This window comes from Cetorhinus maximus, chromosome 12 (genome assembly GCF_964194155.1).
Source record: "Cetorhinus maximus chromosome 12, sCetMax3.hap1.1, whole genome shotgun sequence".
NCBI lineage: Eukaryota > Metazoa > Chordata > Chondrichthyes > Lamniformes > Cetorhinidae > Cetorhinus > Cetorhinus maximus.
In genome coordinates, this window is record NC_135890.1 from 55,492,938 (window position 1) to 55,517,166 (window position 24,229).

The window sequence follows — 24,229 nt, forward strand, 5'->3', positions numbered from 1 at the left end:
TAGAGGAGACCGCATTGGGAGCAACGAATACAGTAGACTAAGTTAGGGGAAATGCAAGTGAAATGCTGCTTCACTTGAAAGGAGTGTTTGGGCCCTTGGACGGTGAGGAGAGAGGAAGTGAAGGGGCAGGTGTTGCATCTTCTGCGTGGGCATGGGGAGGTGCCATAAGTGGGGGTTGAGGAGTAGGGGGTGATGGAGGAGTGGACCAGGGTGTCCCGGAGGGAACGATCCCTACGGAATGCCGTTGGGGGGGTGAAGGGAAGATGTGTTTGGTGGTGGCATCATGCTGGAGTTGGCGGAAATGGCGGAGGATGATCCTTTGAATGCGGAGGCTGGTGGGGTGATAAGTGAGGACAAGGGGGACCCTATCATGTTTCTGGGAAGGAGGAGAAGGCGTGAGGGAGGATGCGCGGGATATGGGCCGGACACGGTTGAGGGCCCTGTCAACGACCGTGGATGGAAAACCTCGGTTAAGGAAGAAGGAGGACATGTCAGAGGAGCTGTTTTTAAGGAGAGTTTTTTTGAGAGTCTGTGATGACCACAGTGTTGAAATGCAGCAGTGTAGTGGGCATGAAGTCCATTGAGGAGCAGGTGAGTCTCATGGGTAAGGTGAGTGTGGCAAGCTTACAAGGAGAGGTGAACAGAAACAAGAGCAAGCACAGGGTCAGATCTAAGGCATCAATACATCAGTCTAAGGTTTTTGTATGCAGTGCAACACTGACACATTTATGGACTATAGAGATGGCCTTCCAAGCATATTTTGTGTGCAGTTTTCCTTTGGTGAGTGTGAATGGCACTGGCATGACCACATTCCTTACTGGCCACCTGCAAGTTCCCCTCCAAGTTGCACACCATCCTAATTTGGAACTATATTGGCATTCCTTCAATGTCACTACGCCAAAATCCTCAAATCTCCTCCCTAATAGCACTGCGAGTGCACCTACACCAGATGAACCACAGCAGTTCAAGAAGGCAGCTCAACACCAATTCTCAAGGGTATTTAAGGATGGGAATAAATGTTACCCTAGCCAGCGACGCCCGCATCCCAAGAATGAATAAAAACGGGTTTCATTAGGTTGAACAATTTGGGTATTTACAAGGATTAAAGAGATGGACAGACGTATTTTGGAATGGGGGCTGATAATATAAAGGGATATAGAACAAAGGCAAGTAAATGGATTTAAGGTATAGATCAGCCATGATCTAACTGATTAGAGGAGCAAGGGCAAGGGGCTGAATGGCCTCCTTCTGTTCCCACTCATTAGTTTCTTTTCTTTTGGGTGCCCTCGGGCCGCAATTGGTCAGATTTATGGAACTGAATATTACAACTTGCCTGGTGGCGCATAAAGTCACAAGGGCGGGAATCCTCCGTTGCCCCTCCCCCATGGCAGGTTCGCCCGCGGCGGGGTCAGGGAGTCATTGAAGTCCCCGTTCACATCGGCGGGACCGGAAGATCCCACCAACGTGAGGGGCGGGAAAATTCCGACCTGGCAGTTATTTTAACCGCCAACATGTGGGTTTTAAACAGGCGGAGCAGACAGCCCCTGACAAAACCCCACCAATTTCCGTTTGCACTGATTCTGAATGAGATGAAAATCACGCAGGTTCTATAATGGAACATGCCTTGCTTCTATATTCCTTAAACGCACCAAAGAGTTTTGCAATTTTCAGTTGATTTAACCTCAACAGCTGAGAAAAACTTCCTAACATCACCCCTGAATAGCCTTAATCTGATTTTAAGGTTATGGTCCCTTTTTCTGGACTCCCCCCACCCCCACCAGAAGGAACAGTTTCAGTCTATCTACCCTTTCAAAGCCTTTAATAGTTGTAAACACCTCAATTAGATCATCCCATAATCTTCTAGACTCAAGGGAATATGAGCCTAGTCTATGCACCCTGTCTTCGTTATTTAACACTTTGATCCTTAGTGTGATTCTGGTGAATCGCGTTACAACCCCTCTAATGCCAATATATCCTTCCCGAGGTTTGGTGCTGGCAGCTGTAGCTTTGTGGTTGGGAGGAATCTACTCCGCCAATTAATCATCCAATCACCGAAGGTGAAAATTCACCCTACAATCTCTGGGTAGCAGGTAGAGTACCATTGTACCTACGTTGCGAAGCCATGTTTTATATCAAAATTGACCTTATGTATTTACCAGCCGAAAAGCACTCATTAAGTTTTAAATGATGATAACTGCAGCTGCTAAGAAGGCCGCTGAGTCAGGTGACTTTTGTAATTTCTGCACAGACTCAGAATTATCTGAAGTCTCCAGAAAGTTCGTAATTAAATTACTATGGGTAGGTTGCCCTCCCTTGAGTGGACATGCTGGAGACAACACCACCTGTGGATTTTACACCTCCTATTGTCTGTGAACTCACCGAAATTCAAAATCCACAGACTCCCAGACTCACTATCTCCTAGCTTTATATTTAACAAAGAGAGCTGCAGAGAAACCAGCTTATCATAAGCGGGTGTGAACAGCACCATACATTCCCCTTTGTGTAGCAATGGCTTCTAACTTCAAATCATTTGTGTGAACAAAAAGAGTATTGATAATGTGGTCACATGATGGAAACCGACTTTAGATAAGAAACCATATCACTCCAAGAACCAGGCAGAAACAAGCCAGTCTGCAAATGAACAGCACAAGAGAGCCACAGAATAGAATTTACCCAAGTGTACATCCCCTCTCTTTACCCATCTTGCAAGCTCGTGCCCTGTCTGTTCTTTGACCATCCAGGCAGAGTTTTTAAAAAATTCAACTCAGCAGCTGTGACAGAAAAGAAAATTTGCCCATCAGCATATTTAAATAGTCTTGACATCAGGTCTAGAGGGACCACCGAGCTCAGCCTGAAACCATTCCAGTCATCACTCTACAAGACCCACAAACCTTTAGCTTTAAATTGGACTCTTAAAATGCCTGCTTCTTTTTTTATTCATTCACGGGATGTGGGCTTCGCTGACTGGGTCAGCATTTATTCCCCATCCCTAGTTGCCCTTGAGAAGGTGGTGGTGAGCTGCCTTCTTGAACCGCTGCAGTCCATGTGGTTTAGGTACACCCACAGTGCTGTCAGGAAGGGAGTTCCAGGATTTTGACTCAGCAACAGTGAAGGAACAGCAATATATTTCCAAGTCAGGGTGGTGAGTGACTTGGAGGGGAACTTCCAGGTGGTGGTGTTCCGACCTATCTGCTGCCTTTGTCCTTCTAGGTGGGAGTGGTCGTGGGTTTGGAAGGTGCTGTCGAAGGAGCCTTGGTGAATTCTGCAGTGCATCTTGTAGATGGTACACACTGCTGCACTGTGCGTCGGTGGGATGAGGGAGTGAATGTTTGTGGATGTGGCACCATCAAGTGGGCTGCTTTGTCCTGGACGGTGTCCAGCTTCTTCAGTGTTGTAGGAGCTGCACTCATCCAAGCAAGTGGGGAGTATTCCATCACATTCCTTGTGCCTTGTAGATGGTGGACAGGCTTTGGGGAGTCAGGAGATGAGTTACTCATTGCACAATTCCTAGCCTCTGACCTGCTCTTGTAGCCACAGTATTTATATGGCTAGTCCAGTTCACTTTCTGGTCAATGGTAATGCCTGGGATGTCGATAGTGGGGGATTCAGTGATGGTAATGTCATTGAACATCAGAAGCGATGGTTGGATTCTCTCTTGTTGGAGATGGTCATTGCCTGACACTTATGTGGTGCGAATGTTACTTGCCACTTGTCAGCCCAAGCCGGGATATTGTCCAGGTCTTGCTGCATTTGGACATGGGCTGCTTCGGTATCTGAGGAGATGCGAATGGTGCCGAACATTGTGCAATCATCAGTGAACACCCCCACTTCTGACCTTATGATGGAAGGAAGGTCACTGATGAAGCAGCAGAAGATGGTTCGGCCTAGGAAACTAACCTGAGGAAGTCCTGCAGTGATGTCCTGGAGCTGAGATGACTGACGTCCAACAACCACAACCATCTTACTTTGTGCTAGGTAAGACTCCAACTAGCAGAGAGTTTTCCCCCCGATTCCCATTGACTCCAGTTTTGCTAGGGCTCCTTGATGCCACACTCGGTCAAATGCTGCCTTGATGTCAAGGGCAATGACTCTCACCTCACCTCAGAGTTCAGCTTTTTTGTCCATGTTTGAACCAAAGCTGTAATGAGGTCAGGAGCTGAGTGGCACTGGTGGAACCCAAACTGGGCATCAGTGAGCAGGTTATTGCTAAGCAAGTGCCGCTTGATAGCACTGTTGATGACTCCTTCCATCACTTTACTGATGATCGAGAGTAAGCTGATGGGGCGGTAATTGGCTGGGTTGGATTTGTCCTGCTTTGAGTGTACAGGACATACCTGGGCAATTTTCCACAAAGCCGGGTAGATGCCAGTGTTGTATCTGTACTGGAACAGCTTGGCTCAGGGCGTGGCAAGTTCTGGAGCACAAGTCTGTTTAATTTATCCTCCCACTCAGTAACTTACAGTAACTTAATGGTGTGTGTGTGCATGTGCGCACATGAGAAAGTTGGCGCATTTTATCACTTTACATAGATAGGGTTAAGTACAATAAGTGTTATAAAAAACTCAAGGGAACCTGGCTGTGTGTGTCTTTTACAGTCACAGCAGATAAACAGCTAAACACTCACTGAATTCATAAGCATTCTTTAAAAAAAAGCCCTGTTGCAGTCAAACAAGGAGTGGGAAAAGAGGGGAGCTACTCAGCCCCATCTAACCTGATTGTAACAACCCACATGATGTAACCAATAAATATGGCTAATATTATTAGAATGCAAGTTATCCAGTAACTTTTGCTTTCCACTGACATATTTATTAATTTGATTTCTGATGTGGACCTAAATGTGTGTGCACAGGATAAGGGAAGTTTTTGGCCTCTCAGTTCAAATGTTGCTGCATTCTATTCAGAAGTCAAAACTCAAGGACAGAAAGAGAAGGGGATTATATCTGCCTGCAAGAAAATTTTGTTAAGCACAAATACATGTGACTTTGGTTATCTAGTCACTGGAGGATAAAATGCAATTAGGCAAAAATGTGACTTTTGGATCATGGATGATTAAAAAAACATTTTTCTGTTCCTCAACTTAAAATCACAGATATGTAGGAAATCAGAACGCTGTATAAACAGTGAAGCTGCATGACTGAAGCAACCTCAAAAGCAGCCCAGATTTTAAAGGGCGTACATTGTTCGAAAACAATGCCTGCTTAAAACAATTCTTACAATCACAGACATTTAGGAGGGGTGGGGGGCAGAGAACATAATGGCAATTGCCCTGGTAATAAAATTGTGGGAGCGTATTCTATAAAATTGGATATATACTTAAAGCAGTGAATGGCACAGGGCTATGAGGAGAGAGCAAAACAGTGGTTTCAGTTTTTGAATTGCATTCGCAAACAGATGAATGGATGAGTGCTCTTTGTTGGGTATTTACAATGTCGCTTCTTAGCATCAGAATTTGTGTTCCAACTTTCGCTGCTAAAATGCTTCACGTAATTCCTCCAAATTTTCTAATAAAAATTACTTCCCTTTTCATTGCATAAATTCATTTTCACATTGAGTTTTAAAACTTTCTATGTTGCTTCTCGGACTAAAAAAGCATTTGATCATCATGTGCCATTGGGTGAATAATTTTATTTTACCAACAAATCTTATCAAAGCAACAATACTAAGTAATTATTCCTCCAATTTCCCTTTCCTGCCACTTAAAGTACATTTTGTTACAGTCCTTGCTGGCATTGGCTGATTTCCTCATCATTCCACCAATGTATAAAGTTTGCTGATGACACCAAACTATTTGGAGGATGATGAGTATGAGGGAACTCTGTGTCTTTCAATATCTCAATAAATTAAGTGAATTGAAGGAATAACAGATGGATTTTAAAGTGGATCAGTCCAAGTTAATGCACATTGGTACATACACTGATGTGTGTCCAATGAAAACTTGGTATCATGTCAAGCAGAATGGGAGCATCACAAATTGTTAGAGATGTACTTTCTTTTAAAATTGGACATTGTTGGATTTAAAACGGCTGCCACAGATCACCTGACTTTCGGAACTGCAAGTTGGCCAAGCTCCTGGGAGCTTCTAAAGGTGGATTACAATGATCACAGCCTTGTGGAACGTCACACCTACCATTGTCAAGACTCACCCCAAAACAGCAAGGACATAAAGCCTCAGACATCCTGTCTGCAGACCTACCAGGTAACTAAGGGCAGCTACCAAAACTGATTATGCACAAGGAAGTGCTAAAGGTTCCTATCTGCCTCCATTGTATGTAGACAGTTTCGACCATGGGAGATGGAAGCTACTTCATTAATATGAACAAACTATCGACTGTACCGATGGCCAGTCATCACCTGACCGAAACTCCTTCATTTCTGGATGCCTTTTAAATTATAAGCCCTACTTGCTTGAAAACATGGAGAGAGCACTACAGAATGCAGATGTAACATCACTGCAGAAACCTGGCTATTAACATCTAGTCTTTTTACCAAGCCACAAAGCTTAAAGTTTAAAGCCTCCTCAAAACCTGTCCTCTGAAAGATTCGAAATTCGCCTGGAAAAGCAAACTGGTCCTTTGGCTACAAGTGTTATCAAGGCTGCCCTTCTCAAATTACTGCGCATCTCTTATTCTGAAGAAAACTCCACAAAATCCTGTCTTCAGCTGCCTGGTTTAACTACTGAGTGGAACAACCCTTCTCACTGGGCTCTGATATTTACGTGAACCATTAACTGCTCTGATTGATTTTAATATTTGTAGAAGTGAAACTCCTTTCTCTTGCTGTACCTTTCTCACGTGTATGCCGTATTTGTAAAGTAGCGACAAAAACTGTTTCCAGGGTAGTGTTATGAATAAATAATGCTCCTAGTTTAAAAATCCAAGAAGGTCTGCCGCTGGTGTCTTTGCGCAAAGACTGATTACACATAAACAGGGTTTGGGAAGCACCTCTCTGCTTTATCAAAATTAAACCACTCTATGGACAGAAGGTTACAAGAATAAGGGGGTTCGGTCTGCCTCTCTGCCCTGTCTGTAACACTGGAAACAGGAAAAGATTTAAATGCAAATTTGCTGGTCTGTCATGACAATACTTAGAGGTTGTCTGGGCTCCAAAGCATAGCAATCATGTTTAGTTGCTGAAATACAGCTGTATTTAGCCTGGCCTGCATATTTAAGACCATTGCTCATGTTCTCCCTGTTGATTCCAATAGGTGTCTCCTGACGCCACTTTGAGATAAATTGAGGGTGTATTTTGTGCTTAGGTGTTGGCCTTGGCTCAGTACCAACAATCTTGCCTCCAAGCCAGAAGCTTGTAGGTTCAGAGTCACAAGCACATTATCTAGGCTAATGATTCAGTGCGGTGCTGATGGAATGCTACACTGACAGAGGCGACATCACTCAGACAAGATGTTAAACTGAGGCTCAACCTGTCTCTTGGGTGTATATAAGAGATTCCATAGCAGAATTCAAAATAAAATAAGGATACTTCTGGCTAATATTTGGTCTCTTCTCAAGAATATCTCAAAGTGTCAATATTTATGCCTCAACCAACATCACTAAAAACAGGTTATCTGATCATTGTTATTTCTGGGACCTTGTTGTGCACAAATTGGCCGCCCCATTTACTTACGTTACAACAATGAATACACTTAAGGACTTTATTGATTGTAACGCGCTTTGGGACATCATGAAAGGTGGATGAAAATTGGAGTTTTATCTTTATGAATATTCACAAGAGCTTATAGATTATTTGCTCCCTTCCTTGAGAAGAGACCAGGCTATCAAGAGTGAAAAAACAGGAAATGCTTTCGGGTTTTTCTCTATGCCCCACTGAACTGTGACAGATGGTGCTCAATGCAAGGCTCTTAGAAAGATATATATAGCTCATATTGAAGTACTACAAACTGTTATCTGCCAAGTGCAGCACGTGATAAGCAGTACAACTTCTGTCAAACCAGCAACACTATCCTGCTGTCTGGAACTGACTGCAAAATCAAATCCAAAGGCGTATCATGCCATACCAACTTCACCGACTGTAGTATGGAATCGATTCCACAGTCCCTTGCCACTAGCACGGAGCAGCGCCTAGGAGCACATCTAAGGAATACATAGACATACAGTCACGCTTTTGCCCTATAATGGTTGAAAGATGATGAGGACACACTCACGATGACCTCCCTGCAGCCTTCTCTTCATTGGGAACATGGGATTAGCCATGTGACCTAATCAGTGGTAGTAAAATATCAGAGGGCAGTGGTTATGTTACTGGCCCAGTTATCCAGGGAAGGTGAGTTTATAATCCCACCATAGGCAGTTTGACTTTGTAAATTTAGTTTTACATAAGATCTGGAAGTAAGAAGCCAATGTGATTAAAAAAGTGACCTAAAAGCTGTGGGATTGCAGTCGGTTCACTAATGTCCTTTAAGGAAATCTGCCACCCTTACCCTGTTGCACTACATGTGACTCCAGGCTGACTCCTAACTGCCCTCGGAAATGGCCTAGCATGCCATTCAACTGTAACAAACCCGCTACAAAGAATAACAAGAATGAAACCTAATCGACCACTTGGCTGAACTCCCTCCGTAACGGCACTGTGGAGGCACCTTCACCACATGGTGCACAGTGGTTCATGAATGTGGCTCAGCACCACCTTCGCAGGACAACTGGGGATGAGCAATAAATGCAGCCTTGCCAACGCCCCTACACCTTGGGAGTATCAAAAGGAATGATCACATTGCAGTTTGTGAAAGGCAAGTTCTTTCTTTGTTAATACCATTAGTGCAGAGACAACTTATTAAAGTTTAAAAAGACCACTGAGAGTCCACCACATGCTAAGAATTTCTATTGTTAGGGCCAGAGCCAACTCTGTCAGAAAGGCTTGCATTTATATGGGGCCTTTCAGATCCTCAGGAAGCCCCAAAGTGCTTTACAACCAATGATGTACCTTTGAAGTGCAACCACTGTTGTAATGTAGGAAAAGCAGCAGCAAATTTACACGTAGCAAGATTGCCCAAAAGCAACCTGCTTCTCATGATGCTGGGTGAGAGGTAACTATTGATGGGGACACTGGGGAGAGCAATCCAGCTCTTCTTCGAAAAGTGCCCAGGGTTCTTTCACTGAGAGGGTTAGACTGGCCCTTAATTTAAAGACTCATCCGAAACGGGACACATCTGACAGCTTGGCCATAAATATTTGCAAAAGAAAAGAATTCTGGGCTACGGGGAACGAGCAGGGAAGTAGAACTAATTGGATAGCTCTTTCAAGGAGCTGGCATGATGGACCAAATGGCCTCATTTTGTATCATTCTATGATTCCATAAACTTAGTTTGTATTCCCTTGAGTTTAGAAGTTTGAGGGGTGATTGAGGTGTCAAAAATCTTAAAGAGATTCGGTGAGATAAATACGGAAAGGTATTTCCTCTGATCAGGAATTCAGGACAAGAGGATATAAACTTAGAATTATAATTAGGCCATTTAGCAGTGAGACCAGGAAATGTTTTTTCACGCAAAGTTTTGTGGAAAACCGGAACTCTCTCGCGAAAAAGGCTGGGGATGCTGGAGGAAATGTGGTGCTTTCAACATTGAGATTGATAGATTTTTGGTTAAGCGCATCGAGGGATATGGAGAAAAGGCAAAATGGGGTTGCGGCACTGGTCAGCCATGAAATAACTGAATGGCACAAGACTCTAGAAGGGCTGAATGGCCTCTGGAAAAGGATACTCAAGTGCCAGGTTCCTTCTCGAAAACATTCAATTGTAAGAGAAAAGCTGTTGCTCTATAAGCAATATTGAAGGGACAGTTCCTCTGATATAACAACCCCAGGCAAACAGTCAATGAGTTGCATCCCTCATTTATATGCTGCATGTCCTGGAAATACTCGTTTCACACGAACTCTGGCTACTCTATTTTTGAAATCATATCAAGGGAGACAGGAGGCAGCTCAGCCTGACCTGTTTGACTGCTACACAACAATGTATAACTCCATTCAGTTCAACGTAATATGCAAAACCTTCCCATCGCCCCTTTGTGGGCAAAGGTCTAAAATGCAGGGCAGAAACACACACGTACCAGCCAAAATGATCGAAAATAATTATCTTTTTTTCCCTCAAACACGAATGCGGGTGTCACTGTCAAGAAAGGCATTAATTGCCCAACCTTAATTGCCGCCTTCTTCAACCATTGCAATCCATATGATGAAGATATTCGCTCAATGCTATTAGGGAGGGAATTCCAGGATGTTGACTCAATGACGATGAAGGAACATAGATATTTTTCCAAGTCAGGGTGGTGTGAGGCTTGTAGGGGGTCTTGGAGGCAGTGGTGTTCTCATTCATCTGCTGTCTTTGTCTTTCTTCTTTCTAGGTGGTAGGGGTCATGGGTTTGGAAGGTGCTGTTGAAGGAACCCTGGCAAGTTGCTACAGTGCATCTTGTAGATGGTACACACTGCAGACGTGGTGCACTGGTGGTGCCAATCAAGTGGGTTCCTTTGTCTTGGATAGTATCAGCCTGAGCTGGGCCAGGTCTCGCTGCATATGAGCACAAGCTGCTTCAGTGTCTGAAGAGTTGTGAACTGAACACTGTGCAAGCATCAGCAAATATCTCCACCTCTGACCTTATGATGGAGGGAATGTCATTGATAATGCAGCTGAAATGATTGGGCCTAGGATGTCCTGGGCTGAGATGATTGGCCTCGGACATCCACAACCTCCAACCAGCGGCGAGTTGTTCCCCTGATTCCCATTGACTCCAGTTTTGCTACGGCTCCTTGATGTCACACTCTGTCAAATGCTGTCTTGATGTCAAGGACAGTCACTCTCATCTCACCTCTTGAATTCAACTCTTTTGTCTATGTTTGGACCAAGATTGTAATGAGGTCTGGAGATGAGTGGTTCTGGTGTAACCCAAACGGAGTATGGATGAGCAGGTTATTAGTGACTACGTGCTGTTTGATAGCACTGTTGCGATACCTTTCATTTTACCAATGATTGAGAGTGAGCTGATTGGGCGGTAATTGGCTGGGTTGGATTTGTCCTGCTTTTTATGGACAGGACATACCTGGGCAGTTTTCCCACGTTGTCAGGTAGATGCCAGTGTTGTAGCTGTACTGGAACAGCTTGGCTAGGGGCACAGCTAGTTCTGGAGCAGAATTCTTCAGCATTACAACCAAGATGTTGGTGAGACCCATAGCCTTTGCAGTATCCAGTGCCTTCAGCCATCTCTTGATATCACGTGCAGTGAATCGAATTTCACTGCAGCTGCGATAGGTAGATGCATTTGCGACAGGTAGACTGGTGAAGACAATGTCAAGTAGACTTTTATGTCACATTGGTTCTCTCAGCACTTGCCACAGGCCCAATCTGGCAACTGTTTCCATCAGGAGTTGGTCAATAGTGATGCTACCGAGTCACTCTTGGTGATGAACATTGAAGTCCCCAATCCAGAGTATATTCGTTTCCATTGCTCCCTTCTTCCAAATGGTGTTCAACATGGAGGAGTACTGAATCATCAACTGAGGGAGTGGGGTAGGTGGTAATCAGCAGGAGGTTTCCTTACCCACGTTTAACCTTATGCAATGGGACTTCATGGGGTCCAGAATCAGTGTTGAGGACTCCCAGAGCAACTCCCTCCTGACTGTATACCACTGTGCTGCCACCTCTGCTGGATCTGTCCTGCTGGAGCAATCTAGCACAATGGCTGAAAGGTATGATTCTGTGTTCTTGCTTGATTGGTCTGAGGGACATTTATTATTTATTTATATAATTGGCATCTGTATATCTTGGGAGCTTCAATCGCTTCTGTGTTGAACATCATCTGTTGTGGCTGCGGAGGCCAATTCCTGAGTGGCAGACCTTACCACAGCTGGCACAGGTGAATAGCGTTGGCACAAAGTCGACTGTTGTATTTTACCTTCCTGCGGGCTCTCTCTTCTGGCATCTTATCATATCTTTTGTCTTCTGCTTTTTCCACGCCCTTCCTGACTGTTTGTCTCTAGGCATTCCAGTCAGCAGCAAGGACTTCCCATGCATCAACTCCAGTCTCGGTTAACTTGAAGTCTCACTCGCATTGCAGATGTGGGTGACCTGTTGGCCTTGTGTTAATAACAAGCTCACTATAGGGCATGTCTTTTCAGCTCACATGACCAGAGTCACTGCTAACTCAAGAGGGCAAACATACTACAAACATACACCTGTACACTGGTGTGTGTCAAAGTTGAGAAGTCGTGTGTGGACCAACAGCAAACTAACCAAAAATACAAAGCTCTGTATGTACCAGGCTTGTGTTCTCATCATTCTCCCTTAAAATAATGAGGCATGAACAGCTAATGCAAGCCAAGGACACAGCAGAACAACTACCACCTCCGCTGCCTCAGACGAATATTGGGCAGGCCAGAGTGTCGAATATGGACGTACACCAACATACGTGGGACAGCCCTTGCAATTCTGGCACAAGTCTCCAGATGTCAGTGAGGACTTTGCAAGATGTGCCTCTATTGGGCTGAATCCCGTACCTAGGTCAATGGTGATGTGGTCTGTCCGGTTTTGCTCTGATTGTCTTTTTGGAGCAGTTTTGACATAATTGAGTGGTTTGCTCTGCTATTTGAGGGGCCAGTTAAGAGTTAGCTGTTAGTGGTCTGAAGTCACATATAGGCCAGAGCAAGTAAAGACCAAACGATAGTAATGAACCAGATGGGGTTTTACAGCAATCTAGTAGTTTCATAGGCACCATTACCTGGGCTAGGATTTCATTGCAGATTTAATTAAGCTCACTATAGAGCATGTCTTTGGGGATGTGACCATCATCCACTCAGCTCACATGACCCAGGCAACAGAGTCACTGCCGACTCAAGTGGGCAAACACACTGGGGATCCCGCACGCTGGTGTGTGTCAAAGTTGAGAACTCGAGTGTGGAACCAACAGCAAACTAGCCGAACACACAAAGCTCCGTGTGCACCAGGCTTGTGTTCTCCAGCTGGGGTGGTGGGATTCCAACTCATGGCCGGGGCTTTCCGGTCCTGTCCACCGCGGGACTGGAAATTCCTGCCCCAAGTCAACGGACCTTTGGCTGGTCCGTCAAATTTTCCATCCCGCCGCGGGCGTGACCCCAAAATCCTGGCCCATGTCTCTCAGTTACCCAGGATTATACGTCCAATAACATAACCATCACATTAACCGCGGCCCCCGCCAATCTGTGGCTTATTTCTTTGGTGTTGGCAAATTGTCAGCCACAACTCCGACATTACAACAGTGACTAACTTCAAAAGTGGCTGCAAAACTCTTTGGGCTGTCCAGAACTCATGAAAGGCGCCACACTGATACAAATCTTTATTTCCAACATTTACTTTATCTCAAATGCTACTTCCCTTTCCCACTCATCCAGAAAAAGAGCAAAGAAAAATGTTAATATTGCAATGATTTTCCAGGGGGAAAGTGGGCCATGAGTTTGCCATCCACACCAGAAGGATGAGAATTGGCCGTTCGATATAATGTACAACTCGGGCTGAGTTTTTTAAAAATGTGAAATATATTTCAGGAAGAGTTGGAACGAGACAGAGCAGCTCTGGGCTTGTCAAAACTGGGAGTTGCCAGCTCGTGTAATATACTTCAGGGACTGGGAACGAAATACACCAAGGGGCGAGCAGGGAATGCTATACAATTACACTGTGAACTGGGACAACTAACGATCGGCTGAGCAGCAATTCTGGATTGAAGTGAGCACACGTTATACATTTTGGACGGAAGCACACAGGAATGCAGAATTTCTTTTGGTTTTTTTTGACACGATTGAAGTTTCACCCAAAACAGTCAGGTCATTGTGCACCGCCTCGAAATTTCAACGCGTTTTTAACAAGAGTTAATAATTGTGATCTTAACAAAAAGCCACCGTGGGCTCTTCTGCAAGACGCTTTTGTTCAAATCGCGCGATCTAAAATGCATGAATACTTTCTGCCAGATGCAGAGGGTGATTGCAATGCATTTACCTCCATTTATAGATCTCCAGGCACGTTTTCTTTCAGTGAATCCTTCCGTGGGTCCTGCAGACAGGAAATCGAAATGCAATGTATTGCTATTAAATTGCGCCAAAGCGAAGCCAATATCTAGGGTGATACACAGGGCTCGCTCCACCGCCTCTGGCACTGGCTGGCCTTGCATTTGCAGTGGCACTTGCCGCGATTTGCTCCTCATTTAAGGTGGATGTTATCTACCGCTCATTGCATCAGCGAGGGAGGCAGCAACATTCTACCACGTCAGCGAAGGCACCGCAGAAGGCAATGGTTAGCATCCCCCCACCCCCCACTTCCCAGCACTGTACACACAGCTTCGACCTTCCTAAATCTTGGCACTGCACTCTGTGTTCCCAAATGTCCGGTGGTCTGACGTAATTTTTTTTGATTGAAAAGATGTGTTACTCCTGAAATCAAAATTGTAACCCAATGTTGCAAAACCACTAACGCAAAACTTTTTCGGCTGCTGTTCCTGGTGTTGGTAAAGGCAGCACCTTCCTTACCCACACACACACACACACACTGGCCCTGAGGTGTTGAGCCTCGCCGAGCCACCTCAGAGGGCAATAAGGCGTGGAAGTAAGGGAAGATAAAAGCGAACTACTGCGGATGCTGGAAATCTGAAATAAAACCAGAAAATGCTGGAAAAACTCAGCAGGTCTGGCAGCATCTGTGGAGAGAGAAACACTTCAGGTTTTGAGTCGGTACGATTCTTCTTCGGAGCTACACTACATAGATGGGGCTGTGGGGGAAAAAACGAGGAATTAGCAATAATTGGACAGCTCTTTGAAATAGTGTTTTTTCTTCATTCTTTCCTGGGATGTGGACTTCGCTGGCTGGGCCAGCATTTATTGCCCATCTCTAATTGCCCTTGAGAAGGTGGTGGTGAGCTGCCTTCTTGAACCACTGCAGTCCATGTAGTGTAGGTACACCCACAGTGCTGTTAGGGAGGGAGTTCCAGGATTTTGACCCAGTGACAGTGAAGGAACGGCGATATATTTCCAAGTCAGGATGGTGTGTGGCTTGGAGGGGTGGTAGGGTAACCATGTGTCTGCTGTTCTTATCCTTCTGGGTGGTATAGGTCACAGGCTTAGGAGATGCTGTCAAAGGAGGCTTGGCAAGTCGCTACAGTGCATCTGTACAATATATGTTACACACGGTTGCCACTGTGTGTCGGCAGTGGAGGGAGTGAATGTTTAAGGTAGTGGATGTAGTGCCAATCAAGTGGGCTGTTTTGTCCTGGATGGTATCAAACTTCTTCAGTGTTGTTGGAGCTGTACTCTCCAGAAAAGTGGAGAGTATTCTATCACACTCCTGACTTGTGCCTTGTAGATCGTGGGCAGGCTTTGGAGTGTCAGGATGTGAGTTGCTCGCTGCACAATTCCCAACCTCTGACCTTCTCTTGTAGCCACCGTATTTACATGACTGGTTCAGTTCGGTTTCTGGTCAATTGTAATCCCCAGGATGTTGATAGCGGGGGAATTCAGTGATGGTAATGCCATTGAACATCAAGGGTAGATGATTAGACTCTCTCTTGTTGGAGACGGTCATAGCCTAACACTTGTGTGAAGCGAATGTTACTTACCACTTGTCAGCCCAAACCTGAACGTTGCCTTGCTGTAAATAGACATGGACTCTGAGTAGTTGCGAATGGTACTGAAAACTGCACAATCATCAGCGAAACATCCCCAGTTCTGATCTTATGATGGAGGGAAGGTCATTGATGAAGCAGCTGAAGATGGTTGGGCCTAGGACACTACCTTGAGGAGCTCCTGCAGTGATGTCCCAGGACTGAGATGATTGACCTCCAACAACCACAACCATCTTCCTTTGTGCTAGGTATGACTCCAACCAGCAGAGCAGTTTACCACACATCCCCACCCCGCCCCCACACCTGCTGATCCCCACTGACTTTAATTTTGCTGGGGCTCCTTGATGCCACACTTGGTCAAATGCTGCAATGAAGTCACGGGCAGTCACTCACACCTCACTGGCACAGACATATTGAGAAGAATGGCCTCCTGGAATGCTGTGAGATTCTATGGTTTTATGACATCTCAAAATGCTTTACAGCCAATGCAGTCATTTTTGAAGTATATTTACTGTAGTAATACGGGAAATGCAGCAGCCAATTTGCACACAGCAAGATCGCACAAGTGGCAACATATTAATAGCCAGATAATCAGTTTACAGTGATGTCCAGAGATAAATGTTAGCCAGAATACCTGGAGAATTTCTTGCTTTTATATTTACCATGGACCTTTGTATCTACCTTCGAGAGCAGGTTCATATTTTACTCAAAAGACAGCATTTTCAGCAGTGTGGCAGTCTCTCAGAGCTGCGTTGGACTGTCAGATTAGATAACATCATCAAGTCTCCTCAGTGAGTCCTGAACCCACAGTCTTCTGACATAGAGACACAAGTGCTATCGACTCAGCTACAGTCAACACTTGACAGGGCAAGAACATAGTTGCATATATGTCAGACTGGATAGGGGTGGCAGATTCCAATCCAGAAGCTCTCATGACCATTTTCTTTCTTGTACCAGCCAACAAATATCCTGATCTTTCACTGTTATCCCCTCCCCATGTTACTGCTATTTGCCCTTTTTGCCCGTTACTTTTATCTGTTTATGGGGGTGGTTGCATAGTGGTAATGTTGCAGGACTAGTAATCCAGAGATCCAGGCTAATGCTCTGTGACATGGGTTCAAATCCCAACCATGGCAGCTGGAGGAATTTGAATTCTGTTAATAAATCTGGTGAAGCGATAACGCAGGACAGCTTGCATGCCAAACAGCATAAGCAGCAAGTGATAGGCAGAGCTAAGCGATCCCACAACCAACGGATCAGATCTGCAGTCTTGCCACATCCAGTTGTGAATGCTGGTGGACAATTAAACAACTCATTGGGAGTAGGAGGCTCCACAAATATCCCCATCCTCACTGATGGAGGAGCCCAGCACATCAGTGCAAAAGATAAGGCTGAAGCATTTGCCACAATCTTCAGCCAGAAGTGCCGGGCAGATGATCCATTTCAGCCTCCTCCGGAGGTCCCCAGCATCACAGATGCCAGTCTTTGGCCAATTCGATTCACTCTATGTGATATCAAGAAATGGCTGAAGGTACTGGATACTGCAAAGGCTATGGGCCCTGACAACATTCTGGCAATATTACTGAAGACTTGTGCTCCAGCACTTGCTGCACCCCTAGCCAAGCTGTTCCAGTACTATTACAACACTGGCATCTACCCGGCTATGTGGAAATTTGCCCAGGTATGTCCTGTACACAAAATGCAGGACAAATCCAATCATCCAATTGCTGCCCCATCCGTCTACTCCCATCATCAGTAAAGTAATGGAAGGGGTCATCAACAGTGCTATCAAGCAGCACTTACTTAGCAATAACCTGCTCACTGACGCCCTTTGGGTTCCGCCAGGGCCACTCAGCTCCTGACCTCATTACAGCCTTGGTTCAAACATGGACAAAAGAGCTGAACTCCCAAGGTGAGGTGAGAGTGACCGCCCTTGACATCAAGGCAGCATTTGACCAAGTGTGGCATCAAGGAGCTCAAGCAAAACTGGAGTCAATGGGAATCGGGGGGAAAACTCTCTGCTGGTTGGAGTCATAACTAGCACGAAGGAAGATGGTTGTGGTTGTTGGATGTCAGTCATCTCAGCTCCAGGACATCGCTGCAGGAGTTCCTCAGGGTGGTGTCCTAGACCCAACCATCTTCAGCTGCTTCATCAATGACCTTCCTTCCATCAGAAGGTCAGAAGTGGGGATGATCGCTGATAATTGCACAATGTTCGGCACCATTCGCGACTCCTCAGATACTGAAGCAGTCCATGTCCAAATGCAGCAAGACCTGGACAATATCAAGGCTTGGGCTGGCAAGCGGCAAGTAACATTCGCGCTTGTCAATGACCATCTCCAACAAGAGAGAATCCAACCATCGCCCCATGATGTTCAATGGCATTACCATCACGGAATCCCCTACTATCAACATCCTGAGGGTTGCCATTGACCAGAAACTGAACTGGATTAGCTGTATAAATACTGTGGCTACAAAAGCAGGTCGGAGGCTAAGAATCCTGTGACAAGTAACTCACCTCCTGACTCCCCAAAGCCTGTCCACCATCTACAAGGCACAAGTCAGGAGTGTGATGGAATACTACCCACTTGCCTGGACAAGTGCAGCTCCCACAATACTCAAAAAGCTTGACACCGTCCAGGACAAAGCAGCCCACTTGATTGGCACCCCATCCACAAACATTCACTCCCTCCACTACCAACAGACAGTAGCGGCAGTGGGTACCATCTACCAGATGCACTGCAGGAATTCACCAAGGCTCCTTCGACAGCACCTTCCAAACCCACAACCACTACCATCTAAAAAGGACAAGGGCAACAGAAAGATGGGAATATTGCCAACTGGAAGTTCCCCTCCAAGCCATACATCATCCTGACTCTGAAATATATCACCATTCCTTCACTGTCACTGGGTCAAAACTCTGGAACTCCCTTCCTAACAGCACTGTGGGTGTACCTACACCACATGGGCTGCAGTGGTTCAAGAAGGCAGCTCACCACCACCTTCTCAAGGGCAACTAGGGATTGGGAATAAATGCTGGCCCAGCCAGCAAAGCCCACATCCCATGATTGAATAAAGAAAAATATAAATCTAGTCTCAGTAATGGAGGCCATGAAACTATCATTGATTGATGTAAAAACCCATCTGGTTCACTAACGTCCTTTAAGGGAGGAAATATGCCATCCTTACCTGAACTGGCCTACATGTGGCTCCAGGCCCACAGCAATGTGGTTGACTCTTGACTGCCCCCTGAAATGGCCTAGCAAGCCCACTCACTGCGAGCGCAATTAGTGATGGGCAATAAATGCTGACCCCCACATCCCATGAAAGAATTTTTAAAAACCTCTTCCTTTTATTATTCCTGTCCCTTTACCTCACTTCCTGTACATGTTGGCTCTCCAACCCTTGCCTTCTTGGGCACCACCTTTCCTTCAAGACTGACACACAGATGTCCAGTTTTTTTTGTTCTTGTGGGCAAAACTTGCAAAGGAATATTTTTAACCCACTCCTGTAGTGCGGGATTGGAGCCATGTGTGTCAGGCCCAGTTAGGGCGTTAGGTTCTCTCCCACGAATGTCATTAATGAACCAGGTTTTACAACTATCCGTCAGCTTTCATGGTCAAATTTTCCCCAGTGCAAACTGAAAAATTGTCTAATTTACTGAATTAACTTTGATTTTTGTGAAGGCCTTATAGAAATGCGAGTCTTAGGCCAGGCACTTCAGCCATCCCAGCCCTACTATCTACAACATCCTGCCTATGTCCCTCCACCTCAATAACACTGCATTCTCATCCTCTAAAGAGCATCGCAAAACCAAGCTGTCTACTTGCCCAGCTCTCTAACTGTCACACCAGGCCTCCATGCCCATTCCTTTATTTGTTTTATCTTTCTTCTTTTTTCTCCCATAAAGGGCCTTGAGGTATTTTCCCAGTTAAAGGCCTTAACACAAATGCAAGTTGCTGTTAGGGGAACAGATCTGGATGGACCCAGTGTTTTCCTAGCAGATTTCACAGCACATTTGTTGTGACATTAGAAGTCACTGGAGAATTGGAGCCTGCTCCATGTCCTGAAAGGCAAACATGCAACGCTATTTTCACTTCAGGTGTAACAGGATTTCATCTCGGGACAATCACCAAAGCAACTTGTGCTAAAATTGTTAGAAAATGGTGGTTTTGGTGGATCCTCAGCAGCAGGTAGATCAGGTTTTCATGGGGTAAAAATTTAGGCTGATTTTGGGTGGGTTGTTCTGAGATTGGGGCTGAGGCGAATTGCTGGGATAGAGCATATGGAAGTGTTCCATCCTTGAGCACCACAGTTCCTCATCTGGATGAATACAGTTTGAATCTGTTTCCAAACATGCAGGATAAAAACATATCATGAACTAGTTAGCACAGATTAAAGAAGCATGCAGGTCAGTTAAACAACATAAAGTGAAGTGAGTAACAGAAAACCCGAGGGCTGAATGTTAAGGGAAACCAACAGGAACAATGCAAGGACTTCTCAGAAATGTTTGAAACAAAAGACAAAAGAGGCAACTAAAACCAGGCATTGCTTTATCAGATGAATAAAACAGTAAAGGGAGTTTCCAGTATTACAAGAGAAAAGGAGAATTGAGGTGTCCTGATGCCTAAACTGAAGGTGAACTTAACATTGGAACAGGAGTAGGCCACTCAGTTTCTCAAGCTTGCTCTTCCATTTAAATCGAATGGCTGTGTGCCTGTGCCAGGAGGCCATTCAACCCATCGTGTCTGTGCCAGCACTCAGCAAGAGTAATTCATCTATTGCCATTCCCCACCTTTATCCCGGAGCCCTGGAGCTTTTTTTTTTCTCTTCAGCTAACAATCCAATTCGCTTTTGAAAGCCACGATTGCATCTGGCTCCACCACACTCTCAGGCAGTGCATTCCAGATCCTGGAATAGATCATGTTCGGTCTATGCCTCAAACCTATTTACTCGCCCTTGCATCATATCTATACACTTACCTAGCAGAAGTTTAACAATCTCAGTCTTGATATCTCCAGTTGATCCAGCATCCAAAACCTTTTGAGGGAGAGAATTTCAGATTTCCACTACCCTTTGAGTGAAAGAATCCTTCCCGATATCCCTCCTGAATGGCCTAGCTCTAATTTTAAACTTGTGTCCCCTGTTTACGATTACCCCATCAGAAGAAATAGTTCCTCCAGATCTACCCTATTGAATTTTATCATTTTAAATGTCTCAGTCATCCTTCACTCGGCTACAATCAAGCGGACGCAAGCCAAGTTTATGCAACCCGTTTGCATAATTTAACCCTCTAAGTCTTGCTATCATTCTGACGATTCTGCAGTGCATCCCCTCCGAGGCCAACATATCCTCCCTGAGGTGCAGTGAAGGAAGTATTCCAAGTGGAATCTGATTATTATGAAAGTGGATCACATACTAAATTATTCCACAAATTTCTGGAGTACATTGATGCAAAGGCTATTCTCCAGGACCACAAAAATAGCCTTTTTGCTAAAAGATTTTCTCGAAGGTTAAGTACGCTTACATCATTTCTCGGTTTGATGTTGGATGGTCCATAGTGATTCAAACTGTTGGCTAGGTTCATTGTAATGACTCATGTTGTACAGTAACACTCACAAACGTTTGGATAATGATTCCTAAAAGATGACCTGGTTACTGGTCAGAAACAAACTCTTCACAGAATTCACGAGCTAAGAGCTAAAATGACACACTGCGCATGGCTCCCGATTCCTCATGTGAGCTCCCGGTAACTGGAACTCCACACCAGGAAAGCAAATTAATAAAATTACTTACTTGTTTAGACTCGTTCTCTCTATTGCCTTCGACATAAAGACACCAACCAGGATTTTAACTCATCGCCCTAAACAAAGCATGTTTAATCAGATGTCTTATTAAACACAACAACAACAACAACAACTTGCATTTATATAGCACCTTTAACATTACAAAATCCTTATTGTTGGTGAATTATGCTTTGGTTCTAGTTCGCTCATGTTTGAGAACATTGTTGAAAATGAGTAGCATTTCCTTAAAACCCTGAAATCACTTAAATCCAGAGATTCTCTTGCTTAATCAAGGAGCAGATATTAAATGTTATTAAGTACTAAGCATTTGAGAACACCCAAGATAGTGGACAGCTTCTCAGTGCTTGATCAGTTTGCTGTTTGGTAACTGTTGGTGGATCTGTGTATGTGGCTATTTAAGGTGTACATCTATGATTTCACATGCAACTCCCTACTGGAGACCAGTGACTCTTGAGTCAGCTGTGACTCCATGGGTAACGCTATCACCTGTGAATCTGAAGATTGTGTTTATAGTCCCAACCCAGACATTTAAGAACATAATCCAGGCTGACGCTCCCATGCTGTTCTGAGGGTGTGCTGCATTGTTGCAGGTGCCGTCTTTCAGATGAGATGTTAAATCTAGCCAATCTCATGTGGGCATAAAAGATTCCACAACGCTATTCAAATAAGAGCAGGAGAGCTGCCCCTAGTGTCCTGACCAACATTTATCCCTCAACCAACATCACTGAAACGGATTGGCCGGGATTTTGCAATCAGCAGTGAAGCATGGATTTTGGCCATTGACCTGGAAGAAAGCTGCCCATGAAAGTCTGGCAATCTCTGCGGTACGGTTTTCCCAATGTCAATTTAAATCCGTCTGCATTTGCTGCCAACATGGTGCATGTGCAGCTGTACTGTTTCGCTGCATGACATCATTGCAATCGATGGAAATCAGAACTCTACTCATGCCCCCAACCTCACTGTGATGCTCATCCCCTCCATTTCGTTTCTCAATTTCTTTTTAGGATTTTGGAACCAGAAAAAGCTATTTTATTCAGAACCCATTTACGCCTAGGTAATTTCCTTCAGCTTTATCTTTTTCTATGGCATGCACCCATTTCAAACAAGTGAGCATGTACATAGAGGCTGGAGACTTCAAACTCCCTTTAAAGTGCAATCGAGCAGATTTTCATGTTCCTGCTTCTGAAGCTACTGAAACGCCTGGACACAGCCACAAAGATTAAAAAATGGGTTGGGAAATTGGCTGGCTCCCTTATGGGTGCGTGCTCCTCCTCACCCGATTTTTCTTGATGCTCCATACCTGGATGATTCAATATGCCCAAGTTAGGAACACAAAAAGTCTGCAACAATTTTTTTTTAATTCAGTGAGACTATTAAATATATAGATCATTTTTTTACCTAGCCTCAAATTCTGAGTGGCAATTAAAATTTGTGCATCTCTTTTCCATTGTCGGTACGATTCACCTTTAAGTTGTCTGCACTTATATGGACAAATTCACAAGCACAGGCGTCTGTCGGCAGCCATCTTGACTGTATTACGATAGGAGCTAAAAAACAAGGTAACCACACTTCTAAAAAAAACAGAACAAAATTGTTTTAAAAATATGCAGAATTTTTAATCATTGTGGAGAGTTTTGACATTCTACAATTATAAAATTAACTTCTCAGGGCCAGTAAAGGTGTTTAGCAGTAATTCTGAAGTTAGTAAATCAGTAATATCCCATTTACACCGCGTGCAACAAGGTGCAAATTTTTCCAGGGTTTTTACAGCAAGGTGGACAGTGTTAGAGTGGAATTCTCATCAATTCATGATTATAAGGGGGACAGCAGTCTGTGGGAACCTCTACAGTGCACCCTATGGAGCAGCGGAGTATCACTGACAGCAGCTTCTAGGTTTTCACATTATTCTGTGCACGGCCAAGCTCTCAAAGTCGCTGTCACTTTCAGTGGAATTGTGAAGCGAATGCTGACAGTTTTATTATCATTACCACAGCAAAATCCAGGCCATTATCGAGTCATTCATTTTTTATGACTGTTTGCTGGGGCTTGTTTGGCACAAACTGGCCGCTGCATTTCCAACATTACATATGGACATAGGCACAGAAGCAAGGCTTTTAGCCCCTTGAACCTGTTCCACTATTCAATCTGATTATGATTTATCTATAACCTAACTCCACCTTTGCCCCATATCCCTTAATCTCAATACCCTTGGCTAACAAAAATCTATCAATCTCAGTTTAAAATTAACAATTGACCTTGCATCAAATACCATTTGCAGGAGGGAGTTCCACATTTCTACAATCCCTTGAGTGTAGAAATGTTTCACCTTTTAAAATAAATGTGTCAATCATAGGCTGCGTACCACTTTGGGACATCCTGAGGTCCTGAAAGACACTATATAAATGCAAGCCTTTCTTTCTTTGTATGATATGAAATGTGCAGCATTATATGACATCAAGTCAAGTTTAACAAAGTGATACATGTGAATACTAAGTGACAGCTTTTGTGACAGTATTTCTCTTGACGTCTGAATCAAGGTCAGTTTTGAGGTTGACAAACTCTGTCATGAATATACATTAGTAGGAAGAAGCTTCCAACAAGCTAAATATCACATTTTTTCCATGTCATCCCTGCCTCGGTGGTGCCTCTGAGGCAGCAGGTAATAGGTACAAACCCTATTCCTGGAACCTGAGCGCTTAATATGTCAGATGATAGCACCGCAGCACTGCAGTGAGTGTCTTTCAGATGAGCTGTTAATGCCTGCCCTTTAAACTGGATGTAAAAGATCCCACAAACCTACTCAGAAGAGCAGGAAGTTCCCCCTGGTGTCCTGCTG

At 44.6% G+C, this 24,229-nt stretch overlaps 1 protein-coding gene across 1 annotated transcript in view; it reads right to left on the reverse strand.

The window, feature by feature from the left end:
• Positions 1–14,248, reverse strand: part of bcat1 (branched chain amino-acid transaminase 1, cytosolic) — a 75,758-nt gene extending 61,510 nt beyond the window's left edge. Inside the window, exon 1 of the mRNA XM_078553640.1 lies at positions 13,972–14,248. Within this exon, the coding sequence (XP_078409766.1) occupies positions 13,972–13,977 (6 nt within the window). The 5' untranslated portion in view covers positions 13,978–14,248. The remainder of the gene's footprint in view (positions 1–13,971) is intronic.
• Positions 14,249–24,229: the final 9,981 nt, after the last annotated feature.